We start from the raw sequence: 12385 nt of genomic DNA, 5'->3' as shown, positions 1-12385 counted from the left end.
TTCATCCAGGATGAAAAAAATAAATGTTCATTATAATTAGGGGCTGGGTTAAGACACATCATCATTCAGTCTTTGGTCATGCCCATACTACCATTCTGCTGATGCATTAGCCATTGGATGAAAAACCCTGGCTACTAAAAATGTCTTTTTAAAAAAATAGCTTTCCTCAAGTAATGCTGAATGCATCCTGAACGTTTCCTTGCAGCTTGGCTACAATGACTGCAATGATACAGGCCTGACAGCAGCTGGAGACCTCTTTTATGCTAAAAAGTTTATAGCCTTTCTGTCAAACAAAAGGGACAATCGGTATGTGAAAATTAACTTCCAATCCACAACACCACAGATCTGAAGTTGGGCGCACCTGTAATGCAAAATTACAGCGCTCAGCCCAAGTGACCACCGCTCTGACAGCTTCTGCTACAGCTTAAAGAGCAGAGAAGCAATCTGGGTCACAAAATCATATTCAAATGTCAGGAGTAAATTACCCAGCTGCATAACACCACCATCACGCCATCTCATCTCTCAAGAGAAAGTGTTTCACAGTAAGTAAAGCAGTGAATCCCTGTTTTAAATACATTCCTTAACCTTCTTTAAATTTGTTACATTTTAATTAAAGTCATAGGACTTTGTTTAGATAAGTTGAAAACCTCGCATTGGCAGCCAGAATATCTTCTTTATAAGAACTCTGAGGTCTTGGATTCCCATATTTGGATTACATTGCTTTAATTTATTTATTTTTCCAATTAAAAACTTCTCAGTGCTCATGCATTTTTTAATTCCCTAATGCACTTTTCTATCAGGAGAAACATAAAAGAAGCAGACAACATGTTTTTTCAGTTAAAGACTACTTCCTAGCCTGCTCCAGTTTTATAATCTATTCTCTTACCAACCCCCTCCATCAGACAGCTAAGAGTATCCATCAAAACCACAAGCTGTATTCAATAGTAAAAGGCACTCCAGCACATATTTTCGCTGGAAAGCGTTAATTTTTACAGGAAAGTGCCTTTCTCCCTTCTACACCTGCAGAGAGAGTTCAAGTAGAGGAATACTGATGCTGTCTGAACAGGTAAGTACTTAGTAGCAATACGGTTGCTGAGAAATAAAAAAAAATAGAAATATAAAGCAAGCAACCACCAGGCTCACCTCCCCTGGTTAATTAGACACACTGAGAACAATGTGCAATCCATAGCTCTTAAATAAATTGTCAATAAATACATTTTTATACAGTTCCTACCACTTCTTGAATTGTCGCCTCTGTACTAGTCCCACAATCTGCTCTTAATGCTATTAAATATAACATTTTTCTGTGTTGTTACTGTTGTAGCAGAGTTGTGAACACATTGTAGAGGACAACCAGGTACCACAGGGAACATTACAGACTCTACAGCTGAAACTAATTCCCAGTAAAGTGAAGACCAACAGCAGCTCTTGCAGGACTAGGAGAGCCTCCTGGGGTTGCAAGTCTCCTAACGACACAGGTTTGAACAGCAGGATCCTTTTCCTCTGCTCCCTTAAAACGTTAAATCTGGGAAAGTGTATGGCAGAGTTTCTTTCATTTCATATTAACCCTTTAGTGCCATAGGTTATTTAAGGACCCTCTGACAATGACACAGTTGATCTAGCTTAACTTAAACCCTCACCAGAAAGCCCCTGACAACCTCTTTTCCCCAGAGTAGGGCAGCACAGATCCTACACATAACCAATATTTGGAAACAAGATTTGTTTGCCATTAGTGGACTCAGCATTGGAGGTGCCAGGAAATTAACAGCAGCGTACTTAATTTCCATGTTACTTTCAGCACAGGTTTTACGTGTGCATCAGTCGTACATTCATCATTAATGTAGTCTTTTAGGTTTTCTAAGCTTCTGGAACCTTACTAGAATGTTAAAGGCATATTAGCAAGTACACTTACATCTTATTATGCCAGTTGTCAGAGATGTATCTCTGGCTGGAGGTCATTGCCAAGGCCCAGCACAAAGTCTCTCCAAGTCTGTGAAAACTGCCCAGTGACATTCAACAGGTTTTTAGTCTGGGCTCTAACGTCTCTTCCTATGTCAGCAGCTCCAAGCTTGAGCATCAAACTCAGCTACAATTCTCACTCCATGTTCTTGAAGGAGCAAGAAACACACAGCAGGAGACGATTTCAAAAGGACACATGCTTGGGAGATATACCTCCTTTGATCTGTATGCCTCCCCCATCATATCACATCTCATCAGAACAGAGGCAATTATACTGTTTTAAAGATGACTCTTAAAAGCACTAAAGGCTTTTACCAATTCTCAAGTATTTTTCCCTAACCTATCCAGGTCTGAAAAACAAAGTCAACTTTGAATTGAATCCAAAAGACAATCAAGCACCAAATGTCAAAGCAATTTTACAAATCAGAGTAATGTGGATGATAAGGCTGGGAAGAATAAAAGTAGCTTCTACTATCTGTTCACAAATTAAAAGTTTCATCTCTAATGCTTTCTGATCCACTGCAGTTTTTGGACACCAGAGACAGCAATACAAATCCTGTAGCAAAATTAGGTTGTGGCTGGATATTTTTCCCAATGCAAACACTTTCAATGCATTCTCAGATCCAGGTTAACTTTAATAACACTGCATTCACAAATCACTCAGCATAGCCTTCCAAACGTCTAACGTATTACCACAGCCCTAAGCAAAAGCAATAATGCATTTATACAAATCCATGCATAACTGTAAGGAAGCAATGTTGCAACCACCTTAAAGAAATCCAGCAGGAATCCAAAGGATTAAATATTGTTGGTCATTTTTTTTTCCTTTCTGCTTTGTTTTATTTTTTACAAAGGAAAGAACAGTAAGTAAAAAGCACAGAACTTCTTTAACTAGACAGGTACGTTTCAGGCTAAATGCTTGTTGTGATGGCACTGAATCGCTGCAGGAGGTGGGACAGGTGAATCTATTGACTGCAGACGTATTTTTTTCCCTGTGACTTACTTGTTCAATTAAGTCTGACCAAGTATCACTTCTCATTAGGCATCCTGAACTCTGCTGAGGGCCAGTGACACCCACAAGACTAAAATGGTGACATTCATATGTAAAGCCTACAGCTCTTAACAGTGGATTCTGTGCACACTTTCAGCTGCAGCTTTCCTAACGCTGACATGAGGGAGGTTCACGATTTTCAGAAGTACCCCTCAATGGTTTGATCTTCATTTTCACATCTTGTGATGTTTAGTGTTGTGTCATCAGGAAATGCTAGTGCAAAGATGAACAAGATGCTGACTCCTCTTCCAAGTGCAAAGATGTAGGGAGGTAGGATACAATAAAGGAAACTATAATACCAATATTCACAAAATTCTCTAATTGAATGGACAAAGATGCTATAGGTGAGTGAGGAACTTGAAAGACTTTTTGTTGTTGTTGTTCATTTAAACTTCTACTATGATCTGCCCTCGAGTCATGCTTTCAGAACTATCCCCATTACTTTTACACACAAGTTTTCATCAACTCCCACAAATTCACAGCCAAACAGAGTCATTTAGGTATTGATTTATGCTGGGAGCAGCCTTGAGACGTACTGTAAGGGACACCCTTAGATGGATCAGCCCTGTTCTGAGACAGCTATGCACATTTATCACCTCACACATCATCACAGCTCATTCTGTAATTCTATTTATCTATTGTTGACTGTTGCTGTAAAGAAAATTGGGGCACAACCACAGCTCTGTGCCCTGGATCAACTTCTCCACCAGGCAGGCTCTTTGTTCTGCTGGGTGCCTCTTGCACACAATGTGAAAGGAAGACAACACAATCTGCTAACAAGGGTCTTCCTGAAACACATTTGCTGTTCATTGAAAACAAAACAAACAAATAAAAAGATCATAGGAGAGAATGAAAAACCTGTCCCAAAACCCAGTGTGTCAATAAACAAACAAAAACATATACTGTTGTAAGCAAGGAAATAATATAGCAGAAACAAATAGTGGTAAGCTAAATAAATCAGATGACTGAAATGAAGATGATCTTTACGAATTGTAGATTTCATGCCTCAGTGAAATTAAAATTGCTCTAAGGATTTAATTGCTTCTAGGATCCAAATAAAAGGATTCGATAAGAAACATTCCTTCAGATTCTATTTTTACTGTCAGTAGCTAACGCAGTTGTAGAAAATGGTTGTAACTTTTTTCTCAAAACAGTATCTCATAATTACTTTGGTCAAAATTAAGACTTTACCTAATGTTCCAATAGCACACACTCCCGTAATACCCACATAACTTTATTCTGCCCGCCTAAACAAAATGAAGACTTTAGAAAGAAATATCTGCCACCATCACCCTATCTGTTTAAGTGCCACAATTCCACAATGCATACGCTGATCTCACTAAAGGCAAAGGATAATTTTATATTCATTCCAGTGCAAGAAGACACAAAAGTAGTGGATCATTTTCCTCATTCCTAAAGCCTATTTTGAAGGTGCCAATTTCAAGCTTTCTGAGTTTCCTCATCAACCGCTAAGTTAGCAAAAGCCAAAGTCTTCAACACGTTGCGAGATCAAGTCCCAAGGGAACAGAGATTCTAGGGAAGAGAGATTCTAGGTTTGCTGCTTTTTATTCCTTGAAATCCTGACAATTTGCCATCTTGCAGTCTTCACAACTTTTAAAAGCAAAAAAGTGCACTGACAGACAGAATACCCTTCAGAAAATAAAAACCGCAAGTTCTAAAAATGCAAAAAGAAGCTTTCAGGGTTCTCAGAAGTTTCCAAGTGGGGTAGCGGGTGGAAAAACAAAAAAAATCAGTAAAAAGTGCATTGCTTGATTATGCAAAATAAAATTAAGGTGCCCCTGACACATCTAAGTCTTCAAGCAGTTCACAACAGAAGACTGCACACCAATCTATCACACTTAAACGCAATCACAGTCAAACATAACATCAGCTAGTGCCTAAACTACAGAGATGCATTTAATACTCCCCAGTCAGCAATCAACCTTTTCCACATTTGTTCATAATCACAATGAATTGTTTCATTTTAATGCTTTGTTTTCCTTTTCTTATCCCATGGCAGTTTGGCGTGCATTTTAAATTAGATTTTTTTTAAAAAAAAAGTCTTCCCATTTTATACCTGTGTGTAAGTAGAGAGCATTTTTTTAAGAAATATAAATTACTGAACATATTTTCTTACCTGTTGCAGTCCACGTGGAGCAGAAGGTGGGACGCGCTAAGTGACACAGCAATCTTGTGCCACTGTCCATCCGCCAGACGGTACGGGAACACCTCTGTTCTTGACTTCCCATTAAACCTGTAGTGATATCTGATCTCATCCCGCAGGCCGCTGCTCTCCAGCTCAAAATAGCTGTATTTAAAACATGAAGAAGAATCAGTGCTATTTTTCAGTTTAATCATTGCTCCTGTCACTTGGTTTGTAATTCATAGGTTTCTTTAAGCAAACACCACACGGATGGTCACAACCTAAAGGGGTTACTCAGCATGGATTCGCCACTAGTTCATTTTTTAAAAAAGACAGAAAGACAAGGCTATACATTCAGTGCATTACAAAAATAGCAATACCATTTACACGAAAACAGGTCACGTTCAAAACACCATTTGATGATCCTGGAAACTGACGTCCTCTTTTTACCCATAGACCAGGTTAAACTACAAGAAAATGACCTTTACTCTTTTTACCAAAATGTTTTTTATGAACGCAGGATTTGTAGGAAACGCCAAAATAAAGAACTGTACGCATCACTACCAATGAACTAACAAAAGCCATTAAAGTAAGAAAGCGACAAGTAATCATTAAATTTGTATTTACTATTTGCAATTCCACTGTTTAAAAAGCTGTTTAGTTTTAGGACTTTCCTACATGCAATTGTGCTTAACTCCTTTCCTGACTTTTACTGTTCCAGCTGTAATTGTTCAGCTTTACAAGGGAACAAAAGCTCCTGGCCAGAGGAGCTGTCTCAACACCTTGCATACACAACCCAAACCTTCAGACAGTTCTCACCAGAGCTTTGTTTGCTCTGGTGTACAGGTGGTAGTACATTGACAGTGTAAATAGCAAAGCCTTCTCCTGGACCTCAGATCACACAGAGTACTCGCAGCATATCAAGTTAAGGTTCACTTTTTCCTGCTAAAATGAAGCCCTGGGTATAGAATGAAGGAGATGCAGACCTCCTTTTATAGCACAAATAACTCTACAACTAAACGTGTTAGGTTGTCCAGCCTGTCCCTACCTGTGTCTGCCTCCACAGTGTCATGTTTTTCACTACTGGACAATGACAACCTGACATGGCAGTTGAAAGATGGGTTCTAGTTTGGGGTTTAAAAAAAAAAATACAGTAACGAAATCCACTTCTAAAAAAATAAAGTATCCAGGTGCTGATTTTGATTCTCCTGTAAGCCTTTTACAGCTGTACACAGACCTTAATAGCCAGTATGCACAAGCGTTATATGAGGTGTGTGCACTTCATCAAGAATAGCTCTTACCATGGAAGCGCAGGCTTTTTAGAACATAATAACTTTAAAAAAAGGGAGGAACTTACTTATGAGATAAAATGCTAGCTGAGAATTTTGCAACAAAACGGGAAGGGCAATAGCGACAATAAATTTTGACCAAAAGTGAAACTTAAACCCTCCTCCATGCTGTCAATATCTTGCCACTACATTTATCATGCAACAAATGAGCTTTATCACGTCACCCAAATCAAAGACTCGAGTGGCAAAGTAAAACCAGCCACAGGCAGATAAAGGCAAAACCAGGAGAGAATGAAAAAAACAGCAGGCACATGTAGAAATAAAATGCACGCAGTACAGAGTGGAAAACAATAAGAACGGCTGGTGGTGTGAAGGAACTGGCCTGCTTCATGTACATAAAGGCAGGAGGAGGGCACAGTAACAAGATTTTTCTAAATGGGAGAGCAGAATGTTGATTCACGACCACCACCACCCATTAAAATACCTCAACTGTAACACATCAATAAGAAATGTGCAGAGGATTTTTTAATTCTTTTCTTTTTGATGCTCAGTAAGAGCACAGTCAATATAGAGAACATAGTGCTGCTGGCATTTCCAAGCCAGGAAAGCACTAGGACAAGTACTGCCAGTGAAGTTGTACTTACAAAGTTAAACTTTCCATAATTGCCATCTGCTGTCAAAGCACAAAAGGAGTCATTAAAGAGACTTTCTCTCTTGTTCAGATGAACAGCAGCGAGGTAGAGAGCTTCAAAAAATAAGGGAGAGCTACATAACATCCTAGTATCTCTCTCATGCACGAAGTATTATATAAATATATTTTTATATCTTTTAAGAGCAAGACAAGCTCCTGTTGCAGGAAGCACATGGCTTTCTTCAGTTGTTCTTCATTATCTCTTCTAGTCACAGAGCTAATCGCTTACCACACAATGTCTGGGTTGTTAATAAAAAGACAACAGTCCAGCCCTGGGAAGGTCAGTCAGATACTGTACTTAATCACATCTCTGCTCTATTATTTGAACAGTATAGGGAATCGCAAAGCAACATCGTTTCTCATCTGACAAGCTTTAGTGTCAATAGTTACTTCAGGACAAAAAAAACAACTTCTTGCTAATGCACTGAGATGGTTGTTGATCGCCTGACTGATTTATATAACACAAAAGTGACTCGTTAAAGTTTACTGTTTAAACCAGCACTAACATTTTTATATATGTACAGCTAATACACTAAGTACCACAGAACTGTATAGAACACCACATTTTACCTCTTCAGTGACAGGAACGGAGGATGACAGCAGACAAATTCTGCACCTATTTTTCACCGCTCTTCAATAAGTGCAAATCAGAAGTACTTACGCTCAGACAAACATTAGTAAACAACAGTCAATAAAATCCCAAGAGCAGAAACTGGCTGGATTAGCCCAACATAATCTCAAGTATTTAAAAAGCACAAGGCAATGATGTAAACCAACACTCTTGCATTTATTTTTGTTTAAAATGCACAAATTCACATCAAGATCTTGACTACACACGCACTTCACCATGGTCACAGTTCAGAAGATGTAGTTGTCTTTTCTCTACCAGAATATAGCTCACATGCAGATAGCTTTCTCAATAGCAAACATCATCCTTTCTTTCCTCCTCCCACCACGCTCTGGAGGAAAACCCTCTTCAAAAGCAACAACATGAAGGCCATTCACTCCTGGAAATAAATGCACCTGCTCTGTGTTCAAGTTCTAATCTGCAAATTGTGGAATGGAAGTCAAATGAGCAGAAAAACATAAGTTCAGGCAAGAAATTAGCAACCTGTGAGAAAATAATTTGTAAAGCCAGAGGAAGTGATTTTTTTTTTTTTAATATCTATCTAACCTTTGACTTGAAATGCCACTGCACACGTTCTTCTCTACTATAAGCCAACATGTGAGCCACGGGGGAAAACTACCAGAAGCTACCATACAAGAGGCAAGAAAACAAACTAATCTCTAACAGGTGTTTTGTAGGTACTTCCCAGTATTTTCCAAGGAAGAAGAAAACATAGGAACAGAACAAATCAGGGTTCCTGAAAGGATTTCAGCATCTGGGACCACCTGAATAAATCTATCACCAGTAGGCAAGCATGAACTCTTCAGGTTACCAAGAGATTCATATCAAGAACCCAAGGGAGGTCCCTGAGCATTACAACCAGTTCTGCTTCTGCATCGCGGCCACAAAGCCTGTGTGTCAACTTGCCGCTCTAGTTATCCCCCTGCTCCCCTCCGCGAGACCTTTTCCAGCAGAGAGAGATGTGAGACAGTATTCAACTTGTCAACTTGTTAGTACAAAGAGACGGTTTCTTGTTTTATTTGTCATTTCTCAAAGAGGATTTATACATTTTTGTTTTTAAACAGGCATGATCAAAAGTAAGATGCATTTTGACAGATTAAATTCTCAGGACACGTGTATCAAGAAAGCTTGCTGTTTATTGAACAGCAACACAATACGACCTTGGCTGAAATCTTGCCACTACCAGAATTTCCATATTTGCTAACATGTAAGGTACTGCTGGCTTCTTTTATACAGTTATAGAATCCAAATTCTTTTTAGAGATCAGTCTGCAGTCTCTCATTCAAATCCCAACCTGTATGAGAAAAACACGTTGCTAAATACAGATTAATTTTATGCACATCAAAAAAGTTGGGGTATTTTAAGATCACGCAATGTGCTTCACAAAAGGACCATATTATTCCACAATCAGCTCCAAACGCTTTGCAATTTTCTCTGACAACTTTTGTAACCCCCTATGTACCTCACACACCAATATTGTCCTAATAGGGTAAAACTTCACTCAGTGATGGTTAATGCACTTTTTTTTGCCTTCTTTTAGTCCCAACCATAGTGAATATTTTAACCGTGCATTTGACAGTTCATTTGACTTCCAGATCAGGAGAGAAAGGTGTCAGGAAGTATACTGTAAGTTAGAAACCGTTGCTGTGGATGTAATGACCAAAAAATTGGAAAAGTCATTATCACCATTGAATAAGAGCACGTAAGACACCTGAAGCAGAAAAAGCAGAGTGTCTCTATTATATAAAAGTGAGTTGGCTTAATCCGCCATCTGCATTAAAGAAACATACTCATCTATTCATCATATCTACCACAGCAGTGATCTTAACTTCCATTCAGATTTTACTGCTGTCAGGTTGTGGAAGTGGCAAAAGGAGGGAGGGCTCCAAATAAGACACCACCCCAAGAACGCTCAGATATATCTCCTTCTGAATCTCCTTTTTATTCTTATCTTTTCAATGCTAACACCTATCACGAGACACTAACATATCCCACAATGAAGACAGGTCACCATCTGGTAAGCACGATACTGATTAAATGCTCTGATATGAGCTCCAATAACTAAAGCAAAACTACTTTTTGCATTCCGCTCTGGTAATCATCTCCTTTATCACTTTCAAACATAAATAAAGCAGAGATCATTCTGATTTTACAACTTCCACCATCCCTGATCAAGTGCCAAATAAAGCCCCACAGCCTCTTTCAAGGAGCAGCACCAGCACTTAGAGCAGATGCTCTCAGAGCTACTGAACAGATGTCCCAGGGCAAGGCAGCAGGCACAGATGGCATCTCTGCGAATATGTACAAACTTGGGGTTGCCATCTAGTCAAAACACTCGTGCATCTGCTTAACATTGTGTGGGAGAAGGTCACAAAACCGCAGGAGTTCAAGGATAGAAGCACTGTTCAACCTTGCACATGCTGCAGCAAAACTACCATGTCAGGTCTCTCAGCTGCTGGGGAAAAAAGAAGTCACTGCCATAATAAGAATCAGGCTGGTACTGAACAGAAGCTTCTGGAAAGTTCTGTCAGTCTGGTCAAGGCACAATTTCTTATGTTGTTTTATTAGCAAAGCAAATTCAAGGAAAGTTCAGAGAGCAGCCCATTTGATGCCAGCAGGAAGATGTTCAGGAAGCTTCTGTACAAATGTGCCTGTTTGAATGTGTTTGTGCACACAGCTTTTCATTTCACAATAGAGTCATGCCAGTCAGAAAATCAGAACATTTAACGATGTTTAATGATAAAAACGGCTTCAGGCACGATTGTGCTTTAGCACCTTTGCAGAAGCACTTCTTGATGTATTCGGAGACAAGTACACAATGAATCTGTATCTACTATCACACAGATTTCATTATTTTCAATCTACAGAGATCTTGTGATTAATCACAGCTCATTACACTTTTGGCCTTTCACTGTTCCTTACCGCTGGTTGAGTCTGTGCGCCCAGGGGTACACACCACACTTTGTTATTTCAGTTGTACGGCCAGGTGGCTCAAGCCTGGACGGCAACGCAAAAGAAGGTGAGATCTTGTTCTAACACTACCGGTGGGAAGCAAGTCAGGCCAGGGGCACAGAGCAGGTACATGATGCTGCAGAGAAGATGGAGGGTATGTGGCCAAGAGCACCACCACCGCCAGAGAAGCCATGCAGGGCAAAAGCTGCGCCGCTGAAACAAGAGAATCATCTGACTCCAAACAACAGCAAACACTCACCTTGCAGTTGTCAGCACGGTTCTGAATGGATGCCAAACTAGCACAAGTTACAGTTGTCAAGGTAAATATTTCAGTCACTTCCACAAGCTCTGTTCTTGTACCCCAGCTGCTATAAAGTGACAGAGTAAGATCCCAGGCTCTGAAGCATTGTCAGACACTGGATTTTGAAGAAATACTCTCACACGCTCAAGCGTACGGATCTCGTCTTCTGCTACATATGCGTACTTGCAAACCATAAAAAGCTACTTGTCACAGCTAGTTTAAATATGGACAGATTGAGAGGCTGCACAGCAAAACCATACAGGGCAGAATTCACTTACATGGTGCTAAAGACTTACTACTGTGGCAGAGATTAAGTACTGATATCATCAAAGCTTATGAGCAAAATCAGACTGACACTAGGTAGCACAAAAGGCATCGTGAACAGAAGGTTCATCTGTGACAATGAAGGTATCTTGCTGAAAAATCAGATTAACTTTCTACAAAAGAAAATGCAAAAGCTGAAGCCCATATGTTGCACAAACACTCTATCATCACCTACTGCATTCTGAAAGTAATCCTCCTATACAAGCAAATCCAAAATAAGCCACAACCTAATACTCAATTCTTTCAAATCGCTCAAGTAAAAGCCTGAAAGTTCAACTTCATTGTGCTGTTGGTTACCTAAACAGGATTCTTTCCAACATTTGTATCGTTTCCTTTCAAACAAAAGGAACTAAATCCAGTCAAATAAACAACTTTATTTTTCCATTCAGACCACTCTGAGGACAACAGGAATCACGTTATATCAGCCTAGCTTGAAACTTTTAGCAATAAAACCCCTACACTGACATTTTCCGTAACAAACATTTAATCTTTTGTTCTACAAATCTTCTACATGGCAGCTGGGCATACAACCTGCAAGGCATTAAGCATTTTTGACGCTCAAAATATGCATTTGTTTACCTGCAATGAGGCAAAGGCCATCCAAATACAAATTTACTTTCTTCTTTGATCGTATAAAGAAAAGAGTAACCCCACCTTCTGCCTGCCAGCTAAGACAGTTTGAGTCAGAGCTCATACAAAGCAGTTACTCATTTTCATGGCATGTAGGGCTTGACCTTAAGGATTTTTATTTCCATTTCGTATGTCTGAAAGTCTGTCCTCACTGTGGCTGCTACCTGCTTGCTATCTTAAAAAGACCTGGTCTCTACTCATGGTAAAGCAAGAAGGTCATAAATCCTCATACACACACAGACACGAACACCTACAAGAACCAAGACATCCCTGCTAAAGGTAGGTTTCTGCAAGAAGTGGTCAAGTAATGGGAGAAATTTGTTTATATTGCCTCACGAAAAGCAGTGGTTGGTCTCACAGTCCAGTGTAACCACTCCTGAAAGAGATGGCCTCACTCTGCTGCCTGCTTATTCCTAC

At 39.6% G+C, this 12385-nt stretch overlaps 1 protein-coding gene across 7 annotated transcripts in view; it reads right to left on the bottom strand.

The window, feature by feature from the left end:
• Nucleotides 1–12385, bottom strand: part of NELL1 (neural EGFL like 1) — a 271852-nt gene that overhangs the window by 227557 nt on the left and 31910 nt on the right. For all 7 annotated transcript variants that reach the window (XM_071808817.1, XM_065839269.2, XM_065839270.2 and 4 more), the window contains exon 4: nt 5148–5318. In XM_071808817.1, the coding sequence (XP_071664918.1) occupies nt 5148–5318 (171 nt within the window). The remainder of the gene's footprint in view (nt 1–5147; nt 5319–12385) is intronic.

The sequence above is a fragment of the Patagioenas fasciata genome, chromosome 5 (assembly GCF_037038585.1).
Source record: "Patagioenas fasciata isolate bPatFas1 chromosome 5, bPatFas1.hap1, whole genome shotgun sequence".
Lineage (NCBI taxonomy): Eukaryota > Metazoa > Chordata > Aves > Columbiformes > Columbidae > Patagioenas > Patagioenas fasciata.
The sequence above is the reverse complement of the archived record's forward strand: the minus strand, read 5'-3'. Positions and strand labels throughout refer to the sequence as shown.